This window comes from Oncorhynchus kisutch, linkage group LG22, assembly GCF_002021735.2.
Source record: "Oncorhynchus kisutch isolate 150728-3 linkage group LG22, Okis_V2, whole genome shotgun sequence".
In the NCBI taxonomy this organism is placed as follows: Eukaryota; Metazoa; Chordata; class Actinopteri; order Salmoniformes; family Salmonidae; genus Oncorhynchus; species Oncorhynchus kisutch.
In genome coordinates, this window is record NC_034195.2 from 8,092,379 (window position 1) to 8,113,619 (window position 21,241).

General features: G+C 43.4%; 1 protein-coding gene across 14 annotated transcripts in view; it reads right to left on the reverse strand.

The window, feature by feature from the left end:
• The window catches only part of ap3b2 (adaptor related protein complex 3 subunit beta 2), a 100,919-nt gene that overhangs the window by 29,771 nt on the left and 49,907 nt on the right, over nucleotides 1-21,241 (reverse strand). For 10 of the 14 annotated variants that reach the window (XM_020456497.2, XM_020456494.2, XM_031801521.1 and 7 more), the window contains exons 2-17: nucleotides 19,575-19,650; nucleotides 12,978-13,052; nucleotides 12,552-12,647; nucleotides 10,947-11,107; nucleotides 10,778-10,844; nucleotides 10,321-10,503; nucleotides 9,983-10,192; nucleotides 9,775-9,872; nucleotides 8,817-8,871; nucleotides 8,578-8,649; nucleotides 8,410-8,472; nucleotides 8,103-8,235; nucleotides 3,649-3,758; nucleotides 3,129-3,305; nucleotides 1,580-1,766; nucleotides 1,157-1,275 (exon numbers count right to left, since the gene is read on the reverse strand). In XM_020456497.2, coding sequence (XP_020312086.1) covers nucleotides 1,157-1,275; nucleotides 1,580-1,766; nucleotides 3,129-3,305; nucleotides 3,649-3,758; nucleotides 8,103-8,235; nucleotides 8,410-8,472; nucleotides 8,578-8,649; nucleotides 8,817-8,871; nucleotides 9,775-9,872; nucleotides 9,983-10,192; nucleotides 10,321-10,503; nucleotides 10,778-10,844; nucleotides 10,947-11,107; nucleotides 12,552-12,647; nucleotides 12,978-13,052; nucleotides 19,575-19,650 — 1,882 coding nt within the window. Of the gene's footprint in view, nucleotides 1-1,144; nucleotides 1,276-1,579; nucleotides 1,767-3,128; nucleotides 3,306-3,648; nucleotides 3,759-8,102; nucleotides 8,236-8,409; nucleotides 8,473-8,577; nucleotides 8,650-8,816; nucleotides 8,872-9,774; nucleotides 9,873-9,982; nucleotides 10,193-10,320; nucleotides 10,504-10,777; nucleotides 10,845-10,946; nucleotides 11,108-12,551; nucleotides 12,648-12,977; nucleotides 13,053-19,574; nucleotides 19,651-21,241 lie in introns of all 14 variants that reach the window. The other 4 variants (XM_020456495.2, XM_020456493.2, XM_031801519.1 and 1 more) reach the window with 1 other exon arrangement.

A 21,241-nucleotide genomic window follows, 5' to 3' on the forward strand; every position in this document is an offset into this window, starting at 1 on the left:
GACGTAAGGAGCGAGACTTAAGGATATTGATTTGATGTCAGCCTTTGGCACATATCGTTGAAAATGAACCGATGGCACATGGAATGATAATGTGGAAAAAATGGGAGCCTCTGTGGTTTGGGTAATTAGAGGTGTTTAGGTGAGACATTACTGCATGGCGGTTATTTGAGTCTGTGTGGTGTGTTTTAGTAACAGTACATTTGCTGGGTTGTTTTCATTAGGCATCAAACAGAAGAAAACTACTTGGAGTTGTTCAATAAACGCTTATTATCGTTTTCCGTTGTAAAATGAATAAGACCCTGTTTTCCCTCTTTTCTGTGTGTTCCAAGCTGAGCTGCATTGCTGGAAGGTACCCTTCCACCCCCTTATGCCATGTGCCATTGGCTCAAGCAGGTGAGATATCACCAAAGAGGGTGGGGGTGTGGGTGATTGAGTGTTTGTTACCCTATAGAGGCCAGAGGAGCAAGGGGTCTAATGGGTAGCATGGTATTGGATAAACTTGGCAAGTAGGCCACAGCTAGGCCAGCTAGAGTTTACTAGCGGACACCTGACAGGGATTTCCCAATTTCACTAGTGTGTGCTCAGGTGTGATAGCTAACTAACCTCAGCTGCCATTAGCATAACAATATTCCACTCTGTTACCAGTTGATCGGAGTTCACACTGGGACAGGTCATTCCTGTTGCCCAGTCAATTTCAGATTCATTCTGTTACGTTATTAGCTGTTACATAATCATGTTTACTGGGCAGATAATATGGCAACCATACAGTTCAAGCACCTGGGTCCTTGAACTTGACTAAAACAGATTTAACCTTTTCAGGACACATTCTGGCACCACTGGCAGTATATGCGGAAGCAGCATCCCATTGACAATGCATGGGAGACAATAGGGATGTGCGTAGTGCATACGTGGATGACGTTATGCTAATGAACAGTGAGTGACCAGTGAATGACTGGCAGGTGGTCATGATTAATGAAGTCAGTGTTATATGTCAGTGTCTGGGTGCTACTGCAATTTGGTGGTGGTGCTGCGCCCCCTCCAATGCATTGCCCAACTAGAGGAGCGCCCCTCGGGCCCCCCTCGGGTTTTGGGGTGCCCCTAGAGGCCCCCTGTCTCTGGCTGTTACTGTTTCCACTGCACGCACAGACTCCTTCACCTCCACGTTGCGCACAGAGGGGTCTGGGGCGGCCTCGGGCCAGTCAGGCAGCACCTGGTAGCCGCCGGCCTTGGCATTCAGTAGGTGGGACAACGAGCCCAGCTGGAAGTGGTCTCGATCTGGAAAACACAGAGAAAAAAAGACAGTAAGATCCACATAATTACATAAAACATTACTATATTGTACCTCTATGGTATGAATTGTGGTTAGGACCATGTTCACTTACAATTTATTTTAAAAGGCTCATGTCTGACAACACAAAACAGAAGCAGAAATAGTAAGAGACTCAGATCTGAGTCCCTGGTCTCAGATCTGGTTGTGCCATCTTGCCAACTCTGCGGTCATTATCGCCATAGACGTTGGCAGTAGAGCACAAACTGATCTGGGACCAGGCTAGTAAAAAAAACATCTGATGAAAGACACCTTTAAATGGAGATTCGAGGACGGGCGCAGGCTTAAGGGCCAGGAACAGCTTCTTGGCATACTTGCTGAGGGCACCACTCTTGTCAGTGGGCACGATGAGCTGGCGGATGAAGCGTGCCCGGTCGCGAATGTCATAGTTCTGGTCGTACTTGGCCAGGTTCAGCACGTACTGAGTGAGCAGTTTTGTCTGAGGGAGGAGACGAACAAGGGAGGAGGGAGTGTGGGAGGAGAGGAAAAGAGAGAGAATGTTACTTTCAACTGGAGGAAGGTGACAGCTTGGTGCTAGAGACACAGAGAGAGAGAGACACAGAGAGAGAGATATTTCAACACTGTGGACAGTGCCATAGGGATGACTGTATCATACCAGTGGATCATTGGTGGAAGTCCCATAGACATTGTAACGACTGTACAAGAGCCTTGGCTGTACCATAATGAATCATGCTGGAAGTCTAAATCACTCCCTACCTATGGAAAATATGCTTTAATGGTGAGATGGAAGTGTTTTTATCCAAAAAGGGAGTAAGCCTGCTTGTGCAGTAAAATGAGAACAACATTACTTGCTTCTCTGCCATCTTGGGAAAGGGTTTAATACAAGACACTGCTGCGAAGCTGGGGAGCTAAAGGACGTGGCCATACTAAAGTGTTTTGGTAAAGGCTTTACAAATACAAGCTGCTGTACCAGCTGTTCCCTAGAGAACCATGGGATAGAAGGGGGAATAAAGACAAATGGAAAATATAGCCTAGTGCTGTGTCTGTCTTATTCTCATTTGCTGAAACATGAGGTGATGGCGGCAGCTGAATGGCACGAGAATGGGCCTCAAGATATCTCTGTGCATTCAAATTGCCATCGATAAAATGCAATTGTGTTCGTTTTCCGTTGCTTATGCTGGCACATACCATAACCCTATCATGGGGCCCTCAATGTTGACATCAGCAAACCGCTTGCCCACACAACACCATACACGTGGTCTGCGGTTGCGAGGCTGGTTGGACGTCCTGCCAAATTCTCTTAAACGACGTGGGAGGCAGCTTATGGTAGAGAAATTAACATTCAATTCTCTGACAAAAAGCTCTGTTGGACATTCCTGCAGTCAGCATGCCAATTGCACGCTCCCTCAAAACTTGAGACATCTGTGGTATTGTGTTGTGTGACAAAACTGCACATTTTAGAGTGGCCTTTTATTGTCCCCAGCACAAGGTGCACCTGTGTAATGATCATGCTGTTTAATCAACTCCTTGATATGCCACACCTGTCATGTGGATGGATTATCTTGGCAAAAGAGAAATGCTCACTAACAGAGATGTAAACAAATTTGTGGACAACATTTGAGAGATTTAAGCTTTGTACACGTATAGAACATTTCTAGGATCTTTCATTTCACCTCATGAAACATTTTGCATGTTGTGTTTATATTTTTATTCAGTGTAGATGCTGGCACTTGTTTGGAGTTGGCCAGGTAGAGTTTGTCAGCCAGGAGATGGTTATAACACATTATAACGGGGTCATACATGCTCATCACAAGTCCTAAATGCATTATAACTGCATCACCTGTTTGGAGTTGGTCAGGTAGAGTTTGGCAGCCAGGTTGATGATCTGCAGCTTGACGATGTCTTCCTCGTTGGTGAAGGTCTTGGCCATCTTCCTCAGGACATCCGGAGCGATCTTGGGAACGTGCTCGCAGTACTCGCCGATCAACCACAGGATACTGGCCCGTGCCATGGGCACCTGTGTAGGCAGACAGCGCATGAACATTGGGCATGCAAACAGGCTGGGTCAAGTGGAGAAACTGGAAGAGATAGCTCTGGCTCTCGGTCATATGTTGCAATTCCTGAAATACAATCATAATACAATACAATTGTAACACAATACAATTAACATTTCATTTTTTCAAAAAAAGTGCCTATTTGTTGCTTACTCAAAAAAACTGACAGCACAACCAAGCAGGATTGTTGTGAAGGTTTGGGGACAAATATGCTTTAAAAAAACATTAATTATGACAAGAAAAAGAGCACCTCATGTAGTTACACTATGGGGTCAAAGTTAAGATCAGAGGCCTACGTCCACGTACCTGGATGTTGTCGGTGAGTTTGGCCATGTGCTTGATGATGTCACTGTGCTGCTCGGGCTGCATCTGCAACAGCTTCTTAATCACCACCACCGACTCGGCCACTACTAACTCTGCAACCGACACATGTTCATGCTGATATTTCACAACCTTCATTGAACTTTTGTTATATCACATGGGTCGTTGAGAGGAAATGTTTGATATGATGTCAGCTGAAGCACAGGGAATCCTGATATGTGGAGGCGACATGAATGTACGTTCAAACCCAAAACTTGACTCAACAGGAATGACCCCAAAACAGCCAAAACCCATTTGTAAGAAAATCAATACTTAAAAAAGATGTTTACCAGCCGTGACTGTACTTGCTTTTCTTCCCCTTTTCTTCAGTTTACAATAGGATTCACTATATCTTTACCTTTAGTAAAGATAGGCACATAATTGAGGAATATGATATAGGAACATTTTCAATAAAAAAATACCTTGTTTACATAAGTATTTAGATGTTTCTACAACTTGGAGTCCACCTGTGGTAAATTGAATTGATTGGACATGATTTGGAAAGGCACACACCTGTCTCTATAAGGTCCCACAGTTGACAGTGCATGTTAGAGCAACAACCAAGCCATGAGGTCGAAGGAATTGTCCATAGAGCTCAGAGACAGAATTGAGTCGAGACACAGATCTGGGGAATGGTACCAAAAAAATGTCTGCAAGACAAGAACACAGTGTCCTCCATCATTTGTAAATGGAAGAAGTTTGGAACCACCAAGACTCTTCCGAGAGCTGGGCGCCCGGCCAAACTGAGCAATCGGGGGAGAAGGGCCTTGGTCAGGGAGGTGACCAAGAACCCGATGGTCACTCTGACAGAGATCCAGAGGTTTTCTGTGGAGATGGGAGAACCTTCCAGATGGACAACTATCTCTGCAGCACTCCACCAATCAGGCCTTTATGGTAGAATGGCCAGACGAAAGCCACTCCTCAGTAAAAGGCACATGACAGCTTGCTTGGAGTTCGCCAAAATGCACCTTATCGATTCTCAGACTGGGGGCGAAGGTTCACCTTCCAACAGGACAACGACCCTAAGCACACAGCCAAGACAACACATGAGTGGCTAGGGAACAAGTCTCTGAATGTCCTTGAGGGGCCCAGCCAGAGTCTGGACTTGAACCTGATCAAACATCTCTTGAGAGACCTGAAAATAGCTGTGCAGTGACGCTCCCCATCCAACCTGACAGAGCTTGAGAGGATCTGCAGAGAAGAATGGGAGAAACTCCCCAAATACAGGTGTGCCAAATTGTAGCATCATGCCCAAGAAGACTCAAGGCTGTAATCGCTGCCAAAGGTGCTTCATCAAAGTACTGCGTAAAGGTTCTGAATACTTATGTAAATGTTATATTTACGTTTTCATTTTTAATAAATTTGCACAAAAAAAATAATCTGTTTTTGCTTTGTCATTATGGGGTATTGTGTGTATAATGATTCAGGAGGAAATACAATTGAATCCATTTTAGAATAAGGCTGTAACGTAAAAAAATGTGGAAAAAGGTCAAGGGGTCTGAATACTTTCCGAATGCACTGTGCCTTTGAACGGGGTACGGGTAGTAGGTGCCAGGCGCACCAGTTTGCATCTGCAACGCTGCTGGTATTTCCACGCTCAACATTTTCCTGTGTGTATCAATAATTTTCTACCACCCAGAGGACAAGATACAACTGTTGGCGTCAACATGGGTCAGCCTCCATGGAGGGGGGGGGGGTGCAACTCAATATTAGGACGGTGTTCCTAATGTTTAGTATACTCAGTGTATGTCTATGTGTTTGAATAATAGACCAAGATCGACTCTCCGGAGTTTGAACTCAAGTATTTTGAATAACCCACAGATGAAGGTACAAATGAATCTGGACATTTAAACCTATTTGGAACAGAATGACAACGGTGTGGTGTCACCGACTGTGCTCTGGGATGTATGCAAAGCTGTAATGAGGTGGGAAATGATCGCCTCCTCATCTCTTTTAAAGAACAACAGACGAGAGAAACTTAATAAACTGCAATCTCAGTTAAAACAAGCTGAAACAAGAAATTTAAAAGATGAAGAATGAAATGGAGGAAAATGTACTTCCAAGAAGAAAATAAAAAGTATATTCCTACAACAGAGGTACTATGAAGTAGGCAGTAAGTCTATGAAACTAAATAACAAAAAAATAACAGGGCAACAGTCTCCCACAAATGATTCAGCACTCCCCCCCCCCCCCCCCCCCCCGGGCCAATTAGTGACAATTATTCAAATGTATGTTGCGTGGGTTAATGAGAGAGATAAAGAAAGAAAAAGAATCGAATCAAAAAGTCTAATTTGCGGAAAATATAATGGGCTGAGCTAAAAGGTCCTTATGGGGAAATGGTTGCTTAATTTCCTTATGGGGGAAGCAGATATAACTGTCTACAAGATAAGGAACAAATCAAAATAATTCAACATAAAGTAGAAGGGATACAAGAGAGCTTTGAAATACTGTACAGAAACCTACACTCCCAATCACACTTTGACAATGACTTACAAATAGACACATTTTCTTACTCACTGATCTTACAGTACCCACCATCATTGAAGAACAGAATGAGATGTTAAGCTCAGAAATGACCACAGAGGAATTAAATACAGCTATTACTGGTACCAAAGCAAACAAATCCTTGGGTACGGACGGTTTCACCTCTGAATGGTAGGAATCATTTAGAGAATAGATTATCCCAAGTTTACTTGCAGCCTGTAACTGGGCATTTCAGAAAGGTGAGATCCCCTGGTGGATCTCGGTCCTAAATTTGCATTAAAACTATACACATCTATTCTAACTAGAAAAATAGAAAATATCTTACCAGAGCTCATTCACTTAGACCAGACAGGCTTTATCTGACAGACACACTCAGTACAATATTACACGAACATTACAAACGATGATACATTTCCAAAAGAATAAGGTAGAAGCCATTGCATTGGGCCTGGATGCTGAGAAGGCTTTTGATCCTGTCAGATGGGCCTTTATCTATTCAGTTAGGACATTATTAAAGCCTTTCAGGCATTATATGATAGACCATTAGCAAGAATTAAAATCAATGGTGACCTCTCAAACCAGTTTGTATAAGACCAGGGTTTGACACAGGGATGCCTGGCCTCGCCCCTCCTCTTCGCCCTATTTATAGAACCCCTGAGTCAATGGATTAGACAGAATTACAACATTAAAGTGATGGATATGGTGGGAGGAGAGAAGATATATGAGATAACCAGTTTAAAGGATGGGCAACAAGAGGCCTCTCAGTCTACTGTAATGTAGTACACAAGGGGGCACTTCAAAGCTTCCAAGTATTAAGAGAGAGCCAAGGATTAGAACGTGAAGATTTCCATTAATATCTCAAAATATGTCACCGATTTGATGAAATCATAAAAGGTGGAGGACTCTGAGACTATAGAACATGCCATATTTATATCTGCTTATAAATCAGAAACATGCAGCAAAACTATCTCCAGACTATACAATGACTTCTTAAAGTACAAATCTGAAAACACACTATACTGTGTATATAAAAGGAGAAATGGGAAAGGGAGGGTAACATGGTCATTTCTGTGGATGAGTGGGAAACCCTATGCCAATTACAATGGAAATCAACAAGCTATTTGACTTGTGGGGAATTTGGATGGAAAAATATGATGCCGTTCTTTAACACTCAGGGTAATGGAATGGAGTGTTGGAGATTATGAGGGCCTATTGAAGCAAACCATTACCACATATTTTGGGAATGCCCGAAGCTTGTTCCATACTGGCAGGATGTCCATAAAGGAATGGAAGCCGTATTTAGTGTTGATGTCCCATTCAGAGGGGAGGTCCTGTATTTAGGGTTATCTATCTTATCTTTATCTCAGCGATGCTTTAGGCAAACACTTGATTGGGATACTTCTAGCAGCAAGTAAGAAAGCCCTGTCGATGATTGGACAGATGTGATACGTGAGATCTTGGTGATGGAGAGACTGACCTTTTCTCTGAGACTACGAAAATGTACAATCATAAATATTTGATTGAAATGAGTATAACAGTGTTAAGATCCGATTTAGTTTCATGGTCAAAGTGGAAAAAAACAACAACAACCCCCTGTTCAACTGTTAATACTTCCGGTAGGAAGAAGAAATAAAATCACAGGGATGAATGCCGAATTATTAAGACCGTCGATCGACTTGTTTTTCACTTATTTTTTGGTGCTCTTTTCCTTTTTAACTGTTAACTGACATCTTACATACTCTCGCTGTTCATTAACGGTGGCAGCTATGTATGGACCTAGTGCTGCGGCCCTGAGGGCTGCGTTGCATGAATAGACCTGCATCTGGACTATTGCCAAACTATGGAGGGGTATAAAAGAAGTCTCAATGATAATGCAAAAATGTCACGCGTGTCGGAACGGGAAGACGTCTACTCACCATCGCGGTTGGAGAGCAGCTGCACCAGGCCGTTGAGACAGGTGTCCCTCACCTCCCCAATGTTGGTGGCACAGCGGCCGATGGCCTGGATGGTGGCTGCCACAAAGTCCTTATCATTGCTTTTAATGTACGTCTGCCAGAGAGAAAACATGGAAGGAAGTTAACCCACTGTAGACAGACGTGTACTGTACCGCCATGTACCCCTAGCGACAAATGTATCCAAACACACAGGAAAGCAAAACAAATGATCATCCTTATCACAAATGGCAGTCAAGCTAACCAGAAGTCTTAACCATTTTTACTATACCTGAAATTCTCTCAGGATGGTGGATATATTTGTCTCGTTGGCCAAATTGGTCAAAACCTCCAGCTGACAAAACAATCAAGACTATAATTAAAGTTCTGAAATGTCAACGTGTTGCAGCATACTGTAACACGAAAGGAATGCATGTCAATGTGAGACGTGTTTGGTCACCTTGAGGACTTTAATCTGGGTTGGGTCTGTGGAGCGGATGTAGAAACTCTTCAGATAGGGCTCAAACATCCCCTGGGAAACACAGAGACAAATAACATGTACAATTTTAGATCGTGCTGCAGACCCCATGCAGTACCTCCTCGGTTCCAAACAATCAGCCCCTAAACAATTTGGAATCAATTTTACCATTGAATACCCCTTTTGCACCCTTTGGAGATATTGTTGAAGCTATGACTCACCCTTCTCTTGATGGACATTGTTGCCACATTCTGAAGGACGACATATTGCACTTCACTACATGGGGATAGAAAGGGGGGGGCAGGGAGCGAGAGAGAACATTAATATAATTAATTACATGCAGCTGCCTCTCCACACACAAACACACACACACACACACACAATGAGATGTAGCTGTTGTCACGTCACATGGTGACAATACTGAAGTCATCCCTGGGCAGATGGATTGAACCTGTTCTCTGAGCAATTTCATGGTGACATTTCCTCGTTGCTGACTGATGACCTCATCACTGTGCACGCAGCTCCACAACACCAGAAATAAACTAAAGAGCAGGTGCTAGACAGCCAGGATGAGAGTCAACAATTTCCTTGCTTTTTGTGACATTGTTTACTGTTTGTGCCTGTTCTTGTCTATGGCCCCATTCATGTGGACTCTAGATTAGAGTTATATTAATAATATTCAAGCAATATAAAAAGTCTAATTCACAGGTGTGGGATTTTAATTTGATCACCGTGTTGTGTGAAATACAATCTTGGAGCTTATTCAAGGTTTAACAAGGCTTCTATAGTTAGTAATTTCCTCTAAAATATCAGACTTGATTTTCTCTGAAAAAGGGATTAACCCCTACAAAAATGTACATTCATTATTATCCACATAATGATTCCCATTCCCTGTTGCTGCAGGATTATTTCGCTGCTGTGAGAAACTGGTCAAATTAAAACCCTACCTATGTAAATGAATGACACTAATATAACCATAGAAGTTATGACAATGTAGTAGATAAGAGAATTCTCTAACAAATTTAGAACAGGGTGTTGAGTTTCTCTAATGGAAAGAGAGCACTGTCTCACATCATATAGCATGACTACGCTGTACTGAGTATAGAGAGTTCATGGCAACACGTCGGTTACAATGACTCCATCTCTGGGAAGACAATGGGAAAGAAAGGCGACACTGACCTGTGACTCCTCATGAGGCGCACCAGAGCCTTGGCAATGACGCCTACCTCCGCTTTGGGTGCCAGGTGGAAATATAGCTGAGCCACAGCCATCACCACCTAGAGAGAAGAGAGAAGGAAGAAGAGACAAATAATCATTAGAATAGTAGTAGTAGTAGTACTGGTAGTAGTAGAAGTTGTAGCAGTAGTAATAGTTGTATTATACTCACTGCTGCGTTTCGACTCTGCAGTAGGGGCTTGGTATTCCTCAGCAGTAGCCGGTGGTCTGGGTCCATGACGTAAGGCTTCCTCTTGACAATGGCAGTCGCCTCAGTCTTCTTCTTCTCCTTCTCCTCTTTGTCTTCCTCATCATCGGTGTCATCATCATTATCAGAGCCATAGAAGGCCTTCTCTCCACCACCCTCCTCCAACAGGGATTCCTATAGAGAGAGGGAGGGATGAGTGGAGTAACACAGACACACACACACACACACACACGCACACCCAAACACAAACAAACAAACAAACAACCACGAAGACACAGTATGTGGGGACCTGCTGTACTCACGTTCATGTTGGGGTTGAGGAACTGCGTCCGGGCGTAGCGAGTGAGCATGTTGATGATGACCACCTGACCCCACTCCTCCACGTCGATCAGCAGGTTACACAGTTTACGGTAGTTCTTATGGATCAGGTCTATGCGCTCAGGACACACCTCCTCAAAGGCCATGACAACACTACCTGCCACTAGCTGCAGGCACAGTCAGAGGGAGAGAAATTCTCTAAGTCCTGTAGATACCTTAAGCTCAAAAAATGGCCATATGTTGGATTGGCAGAGGCATGAAAATTGGCACATCAGTATCATTTTCACACTTAACACAACCTGATATGGTACCATTCACGCAAGCCTGTAATGCCACCAATAGGCCAAAGCAGAATATAGGTTTAACTGAGCTTAAGTTTTCAGTCATAGTTTCCCTTGTAAAGAGCGTACAGAGTTGGCTAACGGGAAATATTTAACCTACTGTGGTTTTATCAGCCAGGAGCTTCTCAATGACCTCAATCAGACAGTCCTTCTGCTCTGGGTCCAAGCTGAGAGGAGACAACAGACATGTGTCAGGAAGACAAGGAGCTGGATTCTATCTCTCTCTTTCTGTCTATATCTCTTTCGTACAGACCCCCCCCATGTTATACCTGTAGAGTTTGGGGATGGCGTGAGCTGCCGTCTTCCTCACATAGGGGGACATGTCAGAGGCAGCCTCTTTGATGGCCAGCATCATGATAGGGACAATAATGGTGACTCTGATGCTGGAGAGCACACGCAGAGCACTGGCCCGGATCAACTGGTTAGGGTCCTAGAAAGATAGACAGAGAAAGAGACAGCGAGAAACACAGAGAGAGAGAGAGAGAGAGAGAGAGAGAGAGAGAGAGAGAGCGAGAGAGAGAGAGAGACAGCGAGAAACAGAGAGAGAGAGAGAGAGAGAGAGAGAGAGAGAGAGAGAGAGAGAGAGAGAGAGAGAGAGAGAGAGAGACAGCGAGAAACAGAGAGAGAGAGAGAGAGAGAGAGAGAGAGAGAGAGAGAGAGAGAGAGAGAGAGAGAGAGAGAGAGAGAGAGAGAGAGAGAGAGAGAGAGAGAGAGAGAGGAGAGAGAGGAGAGAGAGCGCGAGAGATCATTGAATGACTCAATTAACTCAATTACTTCCTTTATTATACATATGGCTATTATTTACTGCTGGGAGGCTCTGTAGGTCCAGTGTGAATTCAGTGAAGTGTGACCGGCCTCCCGGGTGGCACAGTGGTTAAGGGCGCTGTACTGCAGCGCCAGCTGTGCCACCAGAGACTCTGGGTTCGCGCCCAGGCTCTGTCGTAACCGGCCGCGACCGGGAGGTCCATGGGGCGACGCACAATTGGCCTAGCGCCGTCCGGGTTAGGGAGGGTTTGGCCGGTAGGGATATCCTTGTCTCATCGCGCACCAGCGACTCCTGTGGCGGGCCGGGCGCAGTGCACGCTAACCAAGGTTGCCAGGTGCACAGTGTTTCCTTGGTGCGGCTGGCTTCCGGGTTGAATGCGCGCTGTGTTAAGAAGCAGTGCGGCTTGGTTGGGTTGTGTATCGGAGGACGCATGACTTTCAACCTTCGTCTCTCCCGAGCCCGTACGGGAGTTGTAGCGATGAGACAAGATAGTAGCTACTAACAACTGGATACCATGAAATTGGGGAGAAAAGGGGGGTAAATATTCAACAACAACAAACAAAAAAACAAAACAAAAAACCCACCATGACCATCAATCATAGAGAAACCTACTGATATGCTACATGTATCAACCTTCCAGCTTTTTGGACCAAGTTGGACCTTATGTGTGGCAGCGAGGATAGAGTGACAAAAAAACGAGAACTCTAATCTCAGAATTAACTATCGATTGGCTATTAATCTGTGTGAGAGAGAGAGAGAGAGAGAGAGAGAGAGACAGAGACAGAGAGAGAGAGAGAGAGAGACAGAGAGAGAGAGAGAGAGAGAGAGAGAGAGAGAGAGAAATCCCCTGCTCCTGCTGTGTATGTGTCTGTGTCTGAAGAAAGAAATAATGATCTTACGACTTTGATAATTGAACTCTTTTTGTCTTGTCATAACACCACCATCGGATCATGTCACGTGTTCCCAACTCAATGGACTCCCTTTACTCCAGAGTATATAGAAGTTGCCGCTGACCACAGGTCCAGGGTCAGATATCTTTGTCTCCCTCCAATGGTTAAGGGGTAGGATATCTAATGCTAGATCTGTGGTTATGGGCAAGGTGACTGACCTTCAGGCCTCTCTGAAAGGTTGAAATGGAGAGCAGAGCCAGATCCTGCTGCTCCTCAGCATAGCGCACCAGGTACACATAGACCAGCTTCTTCACCTGAGATAGTGAAGAGGTCGGGGAAGAGGAGAGAAAGGGGGGAACTTGAGACATGACGGTACAACACACCATTGGATATATTCCCCAAAACCTGCCATTTATCAATCTACTATGCTTCTATTCATTGCCATTCACTGGCATTCATAGGCAGTCTATAAGAAAAACCATCACCTTAATATTTGCCTCGCATCCACACCTTTTTCACATGAAACAGAGCAATATTCAGTCTGGATGCAAGACAACCTAAACATTGCCAAGCGTTCAATTACTCTTGTGCCTCAACTTCATGCTACAGTATATGTGGGATGGCTGGCTGGCTCCAAGACTTACCTCGATGTTCTTGCAGGCCACATTCTTCACCACTGCTGGGAAGAGGTCCGAGGCATTCTTCCCTCTGGCGATCATCTGGGGATCACAAACCCAGTACAGAACAGTCACACACTGGACTGCACTGTCAAAGCCATCCATATAGCCGTATGTTATTGGATTAGTGAGAAATGATGAACACTCAAATGCATAGCAGCAGACAGTAGCCTGAATCTCAAATGACAGTGTGGGCTTTAAAGAAATATATTATGTCCATGTGTTTGATATGGTAAAAATGTATTCAGTTCTAGACATTACAATGAGCCCGTCCTCCTATAGCTTCTCCCACCAGCCTCCACTGTAGTACACGTTCTGCTGTTCTATTGCGTATGCAATGATGTTCGAGAGAAAAAAAACAGTGTTTGTTGTTTGCAGTAACTTTGTTGTTGTGATATCCCAAACTGACGTGGCAGTTTCAGCAATTAAGGATTCCCGCTTTAAAGGTGAACCCAGCAATATGACATCACACACACACAATGAGATGTAGCTGTTGTCACGTCACATGGTGACAATACTGAAGTCATCCCTGGGCAGATGGATGTAACCTGTTCTCTGAGCAATTTCATGGTGACATTTCCTCGTTGCTGACTGATGACCTCATCATTGTGCACGCAGCTCCACAACACCAAAAAAAAACTTTGGGTTTGCTAGATGTTTATCCACACCGACCAACCACCCTCCTATCGTTGTTGACTTAAGTAATCATCTGTTTTATGTAACCATACCAAACGTAACATATCATAGTAAATTGGGTTTCTCGGAATTACGTACAGAATAATACGAAATGCTCTGAGACCAGGTCATCGCAGGGTTAATAAGCCCGCCACTCACTGCACTACTAGATATATCGCAAATCTACGAAAAATATAAACGCTCTGTCACAACAAAAATACTAAATTGGATAAGTCCAATCGATTGTGAGATATGGCATATACATTTTATATGATAAATTTTGGGTCGCAGGTTCACAATTTGACCTTTTCTGAGATCGCTGCCCATCAAAGAGGAAAAAGCCACCAGTTTATGCAACAGCACATGCAGGAGGGGGCTGCTCATAAAACACAACACACCGGCAGTTTTCAAAATAGCCTACATCAGAATTTTGCACACCACAACACGCCTTTTAGCCTACTATATTGTCAGAAGCATCATCAGACCTCGGTAGTAGCCTATTTATCTCTCTTTCAATGCTCTGGAAACCAAGCAGAAAATCCTGTGCTCTAAAGATGGCATCATAGCCACACAAATACATTATAGGATAATTGACGATCTGATCACAACCTTAATCTCCTAAATTATGTCGCTGATGTATTTTGTTGGAATTTTGGAATATATTGCGCAATAGAGCCCCACGGTGGAGGTGTCATAATACCCATAAACCCTAGCAGCCAAACAGGGACATGGTTTTTCCACCATTCATTTTTCCCATAGGGAATTTTAGAAAATAAGGGCTGTGTTTCGTGTAGGCTTACACTGGCGTGATGTTTTGATAACCATGTAAATCTCTCTCGGACAAGGTGACTTATCAATATATTCGGCTCTATTTCCTCTCAGATTCAGAAATGCTAATGAGTAAATCCCTGCAAGCTCCTGCACGTCATCGCTAAGAATACATTTCCATTTGATCAAATTTGCCTACATTCTCTTGCTCGCTCGAGGAAGGCAATTTGGGGTAATAATAGTATATTTGATCTACCCCAATGAAAACTTGGATGCGAGCATGAAACACATTTCAATAGATGCATGCATCAGTACCTAAGCTATCTATTATATCTGCAACAGAAATTCATTTACAAGGATATGTTCGGTGTTAGCTGGCTTCTGGATGAAATGTATAATCAAATGATACATTTGTTTGATAAATAATCCTTATAGCCCATATATGTCATCCCATGAAGCGGAGGTTATGTTGTACACTCACTAGTCTTTCCCTATCAATTTACTAGATATATGATATGATCACACCATGCAATGACGGAAGTAGCCTACAGTCAGAGAGGGAAGACGGACAAATGTGTAAACTGCAGCCCGCAATTTGAGGCGTTCCTGCATGTGGGCATTCTTGCATCTGCAGGACTGCCCCAACCCCACCCCCCTCGAGCATCCCATTGGTTCCTTCATGAACAACCCCCCTCGAGCACCCCATTGGTTCCTACATCAACGTCCCCCCTCAAGCATAACATCTTCATGCTTGTGTGACATTTTGAATGTGGGTCAAAAGGGAAATAAAAGTATTATCCGAGTGTCCTTCACTCACGCCTGCCCTCACCGTCGTTAACAGAACTGCAGGAAAACAGTGCCCGACAGGCAGGGTCAAGAGGACACTGTCTACCGGTTGCCCCGTTTCCAGTTAGTACAGCAGGCGGGAGGCTGGAGTGAGACCATGTGCTAGCTAACTAGCTAGTGTAACCGGTGTCAAATGGGTAGCGGGGTGCACGCTAATAGCGTTTCAAATCGGTGACGTCACTCGCTCTGAGTCTTTGAAGTAGTCATTTCCCTTGGTCTGCTAGGGCTCTTGTGGAGCGATAGGTAACGATGCTTCGAGGGTGTCAGTTGTTGATGTCTGCAGAGGGTCCCTGGTTCGAGCCCCGGTTGGGGCGAGGAGAGGCACGGAGGCAACACTGTTACACTAGTTTGCGACACCATGTGCTTGCTTGCTAGTTAGCTAGCAGATTGTGTAACCCCCGCCTGATGTGTACCGGAGAAAACCGTGCCCGACAGGTGGGGGCAAAGGACACTGTCTACCAATGTTGTCCCCACCTACTGCTAACTACTCTGGTACACCGCATGCGGGGGCGATAATGTGTGCTTGCGACACAGTATGCTAGCTTACTAGTTAGCGAACCAGCACATGGTGTCGCCCCCACATGTCGTGTACCGGAGTCCTATTTAGGACTAGCTGGCTAAGCTAGCACACAGTGTCCTTCGCTCCTGCCTGCCGAACACCTGCCCTTGCCGTCATTAACAGAGCTGTGGGAAAACACTGCCAAACAGGCAGGGGCGAAGGACACGTGTGTACTAGTTGTAGCTAGTTACCATTGTTGCCCCCGGAATTAGGATTAGGTTAGTGCCTTTCCTCATTGCTTAGCAGAGATCTCAGAAAAGGTACAATTGTGAACCCACCACAGGAGGTTGGTGGCACCTTGATTGGGGAGGTTGGGCTCGTGGTAATGGCTGGAGTGGAATAAGTGGAATGGTATCAAATACACGGTTTCCATGTGGTTGAGCCATTTGCACCGTTCTGGCAATTATTATGAGCCGTTTTCCAATCAGCAGCCTCCTGTGGAACAGATTATTTCAATTCACTGTATCACAATTTCAGTTGGTCAGAAGTTTACATACACTAAGTTGACTGTGCCTTTAAACAGCTTGGGAAATTCCATAAAACGATGTCATGGCTTTAGAAGCTTCTGATAGGCTAGTTGACATAATTTGAGTCAATGGGAGGTGTACCTTTGGATGTATTTTGGAAGGCCTACCTTCAAACTAATTGCCTCTTTGCTTGACATCATGGGGAAATCAAAAGACCTCCGAAAAAAATTGCAGACCTCCACAAGACTGGTTGATCCTTGGGAGCAATTTCCAAACGCCTGAAGGTACCACGTCCATCTGTACAAACAATAGCACGCATGTATAAACACCATGGGACCATGCAGCCGTCATACCGTCTCCTAGTGATGAACATACTTTTGTGCAAAAAGTGCAAATCAATCCAAGAACAACAGCAAAGGACGATGAAGATGCTGGAGGAAACAGGTACAAAAGTATCGATATCCACAGTAAAACGAGTCCTATATCGACATAACCTGAAAGGCCACTCAGCAAGGAAGAAGCCACTGTTCCAAAACCGCCATAAAAAAGCCAGACTACGGTTTGCAACTGCACATGGGGACAAAGATCGTACTTTTTGGAGACATGTCCTCTGGTCTGAGGAAACAAAAATAGAACTGAAAAAGGGGGAGGCTTGCAAGCCGAAGAACACCATCCCAACCATGAAGTACCGGGGTGGCAGCATCATGTTGTGGGGGTGCATTGCTGCAGGAGGGACTGGTGCACTTCACAAAATAGATGTCATCATGAAGAAGTAAAATTATGTGGATATATATTGAAGCAACAACTCAAGACATCAGTCAGGAAGTTAAAGCTTGGTTGCAAATGGGTCTTCCCAATGGACAATGACCCCAAGCATACTTCCAAAGTTTTGGCAAAATGGCTTAAGGACAACAAAGTCAATGTATTGGAGTGGCCATCACAAAGCCCTGACCTCAATCCCATAGCAAGCAAGGAAGCCTACAAACCTGACTCAGTTACACCAACTCTGTCAGGAGGAATGGGCCAAAATTCACCAAATGTATTGTGGGAAGCTTGTGGAAGGCTACTCGTAACGTTTGACCCAAGTTAAATAATTTAAAGGCAATGCTACCAAATACTAATTGAGTGTATGTAAACTTCTGACCCACTGGGAATGTGATGAAAGAAATAAAAGCTGAAAGAAATCATTCTTTCTACTATTATTCTGACATTTCACATTCTTAAAATAAAGTGGTGATCCTAACTGACCTAAGACAGGGAATTTTTACTAGGATTAAATGTCAGGAATTGTAAAAAAAAAACTGAGTTTAAATGTATTTGGCTAAGGTGTATGTAAACTTCCGACTTCAACTGTATATGTCATAACTCACAAACGATTGGACTTCCCCAATTCACTATTTTGATTGTGAGAGAACGTTTATATTTTTTATATATTTGCGTTATTCTAAAAAGTTCTATCTACCATTGCAGTGAATGGTGGGGCTGTATATCAGATTTGTTATGGTATTTCCACACTATGAGGTTGAAAATGATAATGCCCTTTTAGTGTAAAAAATAAACACCTAGAATTTCAGCCTGTTCAGGTGAGATGGAGTTTTTGGCCCACAGCATGACATCACATATTTGATTTGCATATGTATCCTCCTACTTTGAAGGGGTAAGCAGGGTAGACTCTGGAGTCTAGACCTGGGTGTCAAACTCATTTTGCCCTGGGGGCCACATTTGGCCACACTGACAATTAGTTATATTTCCAAAGCCATCAACATTTTTGCTAAAAATAGTCCTCTATCTATTATTTGGGGAATTTTTGATGCTCACTGGCAGTGAGTGATTATTAGTGAGATGTAAACAGTCAAGAAACTATATGAATAGAGGTCCATTATCATTTCTACATAATTTCATTTTTCATTTTTTTTACTCAAACCACACGAGGGCCGGATTGGACGCCCTCACAGAAGGATCCGGCCCATGGGTCGTATTTTTGACACCCCTGGCCTAGACGATTATATCCGCCAATCAGGATTGTGTATATAAAAATAAATATAAGGAGGCTCAGCGAAATGATAAAACCTGTATTTGGAGTTATTTTCATAAAATAAACAGTATTTTTTTTTTTTTGACATAGAGTGATGTTTTTTTTCTTCTTTAAGACAGCATGGCTTTAAAAGATGTTAACCAATTATCCTATCCTTTTGTCAAAGTAGACTGAACATAAAACCTTATACTTTCTGTAACAGTACTGGCGGCAGGCAACCTACATTCGCAGTCGAACGGACTTATATTTGACCACAAACTTACCTCGGCCTAGCTTAATTTTCCCCTCCACCTCTCTAACTATTCTCAGATATAAATTATGCAGTGACGGCTGCTCTGCTTCAGTAGTAAGAAACTGACACCAATAATGAATATTCTCTCGCCTTCTCTTACAGCTGTCGTCCTTGATGGGACGTCTGGGATCAGTCTTAGGAACGGCAGATATTCAACCTCAATACCTCAGGCTATTCTTGTTATCAGGAGCACATTTTCGACAGTAGCAGAGGAGGAAATGATTTATGCGAAAGAGGAAAGAGAAAGCATACTCCAGAAAATAAACTGTTTTGCCTTTACAATTACATAATTAATGTCATGAATATTTTAAAAGCTACTGTATTCATAATAGATGTCGATTGGAAAATGCAAAGGGTGCCACTGACGTATGTGCTAATTGGGACAGCCAGGAGGGTAACTCACACAAGTTTGAAGACTAAAGCCTACGGATGGTTGTCGAAGCTTGGACTATGACCCTTTATCAACCACCAGAAGGATATAAGATATGGAAGGATATAGGATGAATGCCATCTATGATTTCCAAAATAGTGTGGGCTACTGTGTTTACAGAAATCAGAATTACTCAACGAGTAAGATCTGAAACTTTACCCAGGACATGGGGTGGAAAATGTCAAATTACAGCAAAAGCACTGAAAACAGATTTGAAAGTATGTTTTTTTGAGTAATTCTTTATGATGGACAGAAGGTGTCAAGGTGACAGTGAATCCTCTTCGAAAATATTGAGTCTGTTTCTCTTTTTACTCCCGTTTGGTTATTTTGAGAGAGAGAATATTGAACGTTTTTTCCAAAGATTCCTCATGTGTTTGATTTCTCGCCTCCACCTGAGTAATCAAGGAAAGACTTCTGAGATTCACCCAGTGAGTTTTTTTGTTGTTGAAGATGGTGGTGGTTGACAGTGGAGATGAAGACAGCAGTACTCACAGCCACAATCCTCTTCATAGCTTCCAGCTTCAGGGAGTCTTTGTTGCTGTCCAGCATCTCTTTCAAGTCATCATGTCTGGGGGAAGAAGAAGGAAGAGTCTTCAATTACTGAAGTTATCCAGACTAGCCACTTTCTGGTGTAAAGGTAATTAGCAACCTTGTCTGAGACCTGAAGACTCACTTTAGCTCCCTGAGCTTATTCCTAAGGATTTAGCTCAGCAGGCTAAAACAGTTTGTGGAGTGCCGATGACCCCGTTTTCACACCCAGTTGATCACACTAACAGACATCTACGTCTGTGGTTGAGAGCAACTTCTACCTCGAGCATGTAACTATGGCAGCTGATGGGTAACGAGATACTTCTGGGTCCCGTTCAGTAGGCACGAAACCATCATAATTTTTCAATAAGAAGCACTCATATTTGTTTTCTCATTTAAAATAGATGTAGGAAAAAAACAGGATGAGGGACATGTCAAAATCCATATTGATATTCATATCAAAATGTATTGAACTTTCCATGTGGTCTATATTAAAGGGTACAATTCAATATTGGTGCACAATTCTTACTTTTAAAAAAATCAAAGGGATGCAAGATGTACTCTATTCTTGGAACGACCCACGAGACGAGATTTGGAAGGATGGCCACGCGAGACTATATTTGACATGCTCCATAAATATTGCAATGTAGGCTCGATCGAATATAGAGCTATGAGTCTAGGTTGACAATATTAAACTAACTGAAATCTTTCGAACAGCAATCCCAACCTATTTGTGACACTGTACGTTGAGTAGCGAAGCACGTTTTTGCAGTGGCTTGACTCATTCACTCATCGTGGCTCTCCTCTGTATTGTGGAAGCTTTGTTACTGTTTCAACTGCGGCTTGCCCCTTTAAGGCTGTCACGAGAGACTACCTGTTCAGTAAAGCCACAAAGCCAGTCCCAGTGACAGCACAATGGTTACATTTAATCCCATGCTATCGGGTCTGAAGATATGAAACAGTATATCAATGACAATTTGGTTAAATGGTTTACTCAGAATATAGAAAAAAAGCTAGACTATAGATATGAATTATTCAATTAGAAGTGCAGTGACCATCTCAGTATATATCACAGGCTTGGATGTGAGGGATGATGCTTTCCAATCTGCCTCATTGATACTATAACTGCCTATTTAACTTTCAGTCTAGAGGTACTGTATACTCAGCAAATAGTTAAGTGATTAGTTTGGGTTGGTCATCATCTCTGATCATTACCATTGTGCCACCCCCACCCCCCTCGATACACTTCTAACGAGCAGCAACTTGGGCACTAAGTAACAATGCTATTTAAGTAACTACGCAATTCCAAGTAACAATGCTATTCATGGCTAATTGAAACCAGTTTAGACTAAAAAGTGTAAGGTAGGGGGGCAATAAAGCAATACATCATAAGACAATAAATCAAAACCATGACTGTCCGTAAAGAAAGCATGGAAGACAGTGGTTTTCACTTTGTTTTACTAAATGTAATCCGTTGGTGAGCTAAATATGGGAGAAACGTGGGAAGAATGCAGAGGGACAACAGAAGACCAAGCAACTCGCAGTCCAATTCCCCCTCTTCATGGATATATTCACTAACTGTTAAATACTCATCTGAATTAAGCCTGAACAGTGTAAAAATAGGCCTCAAC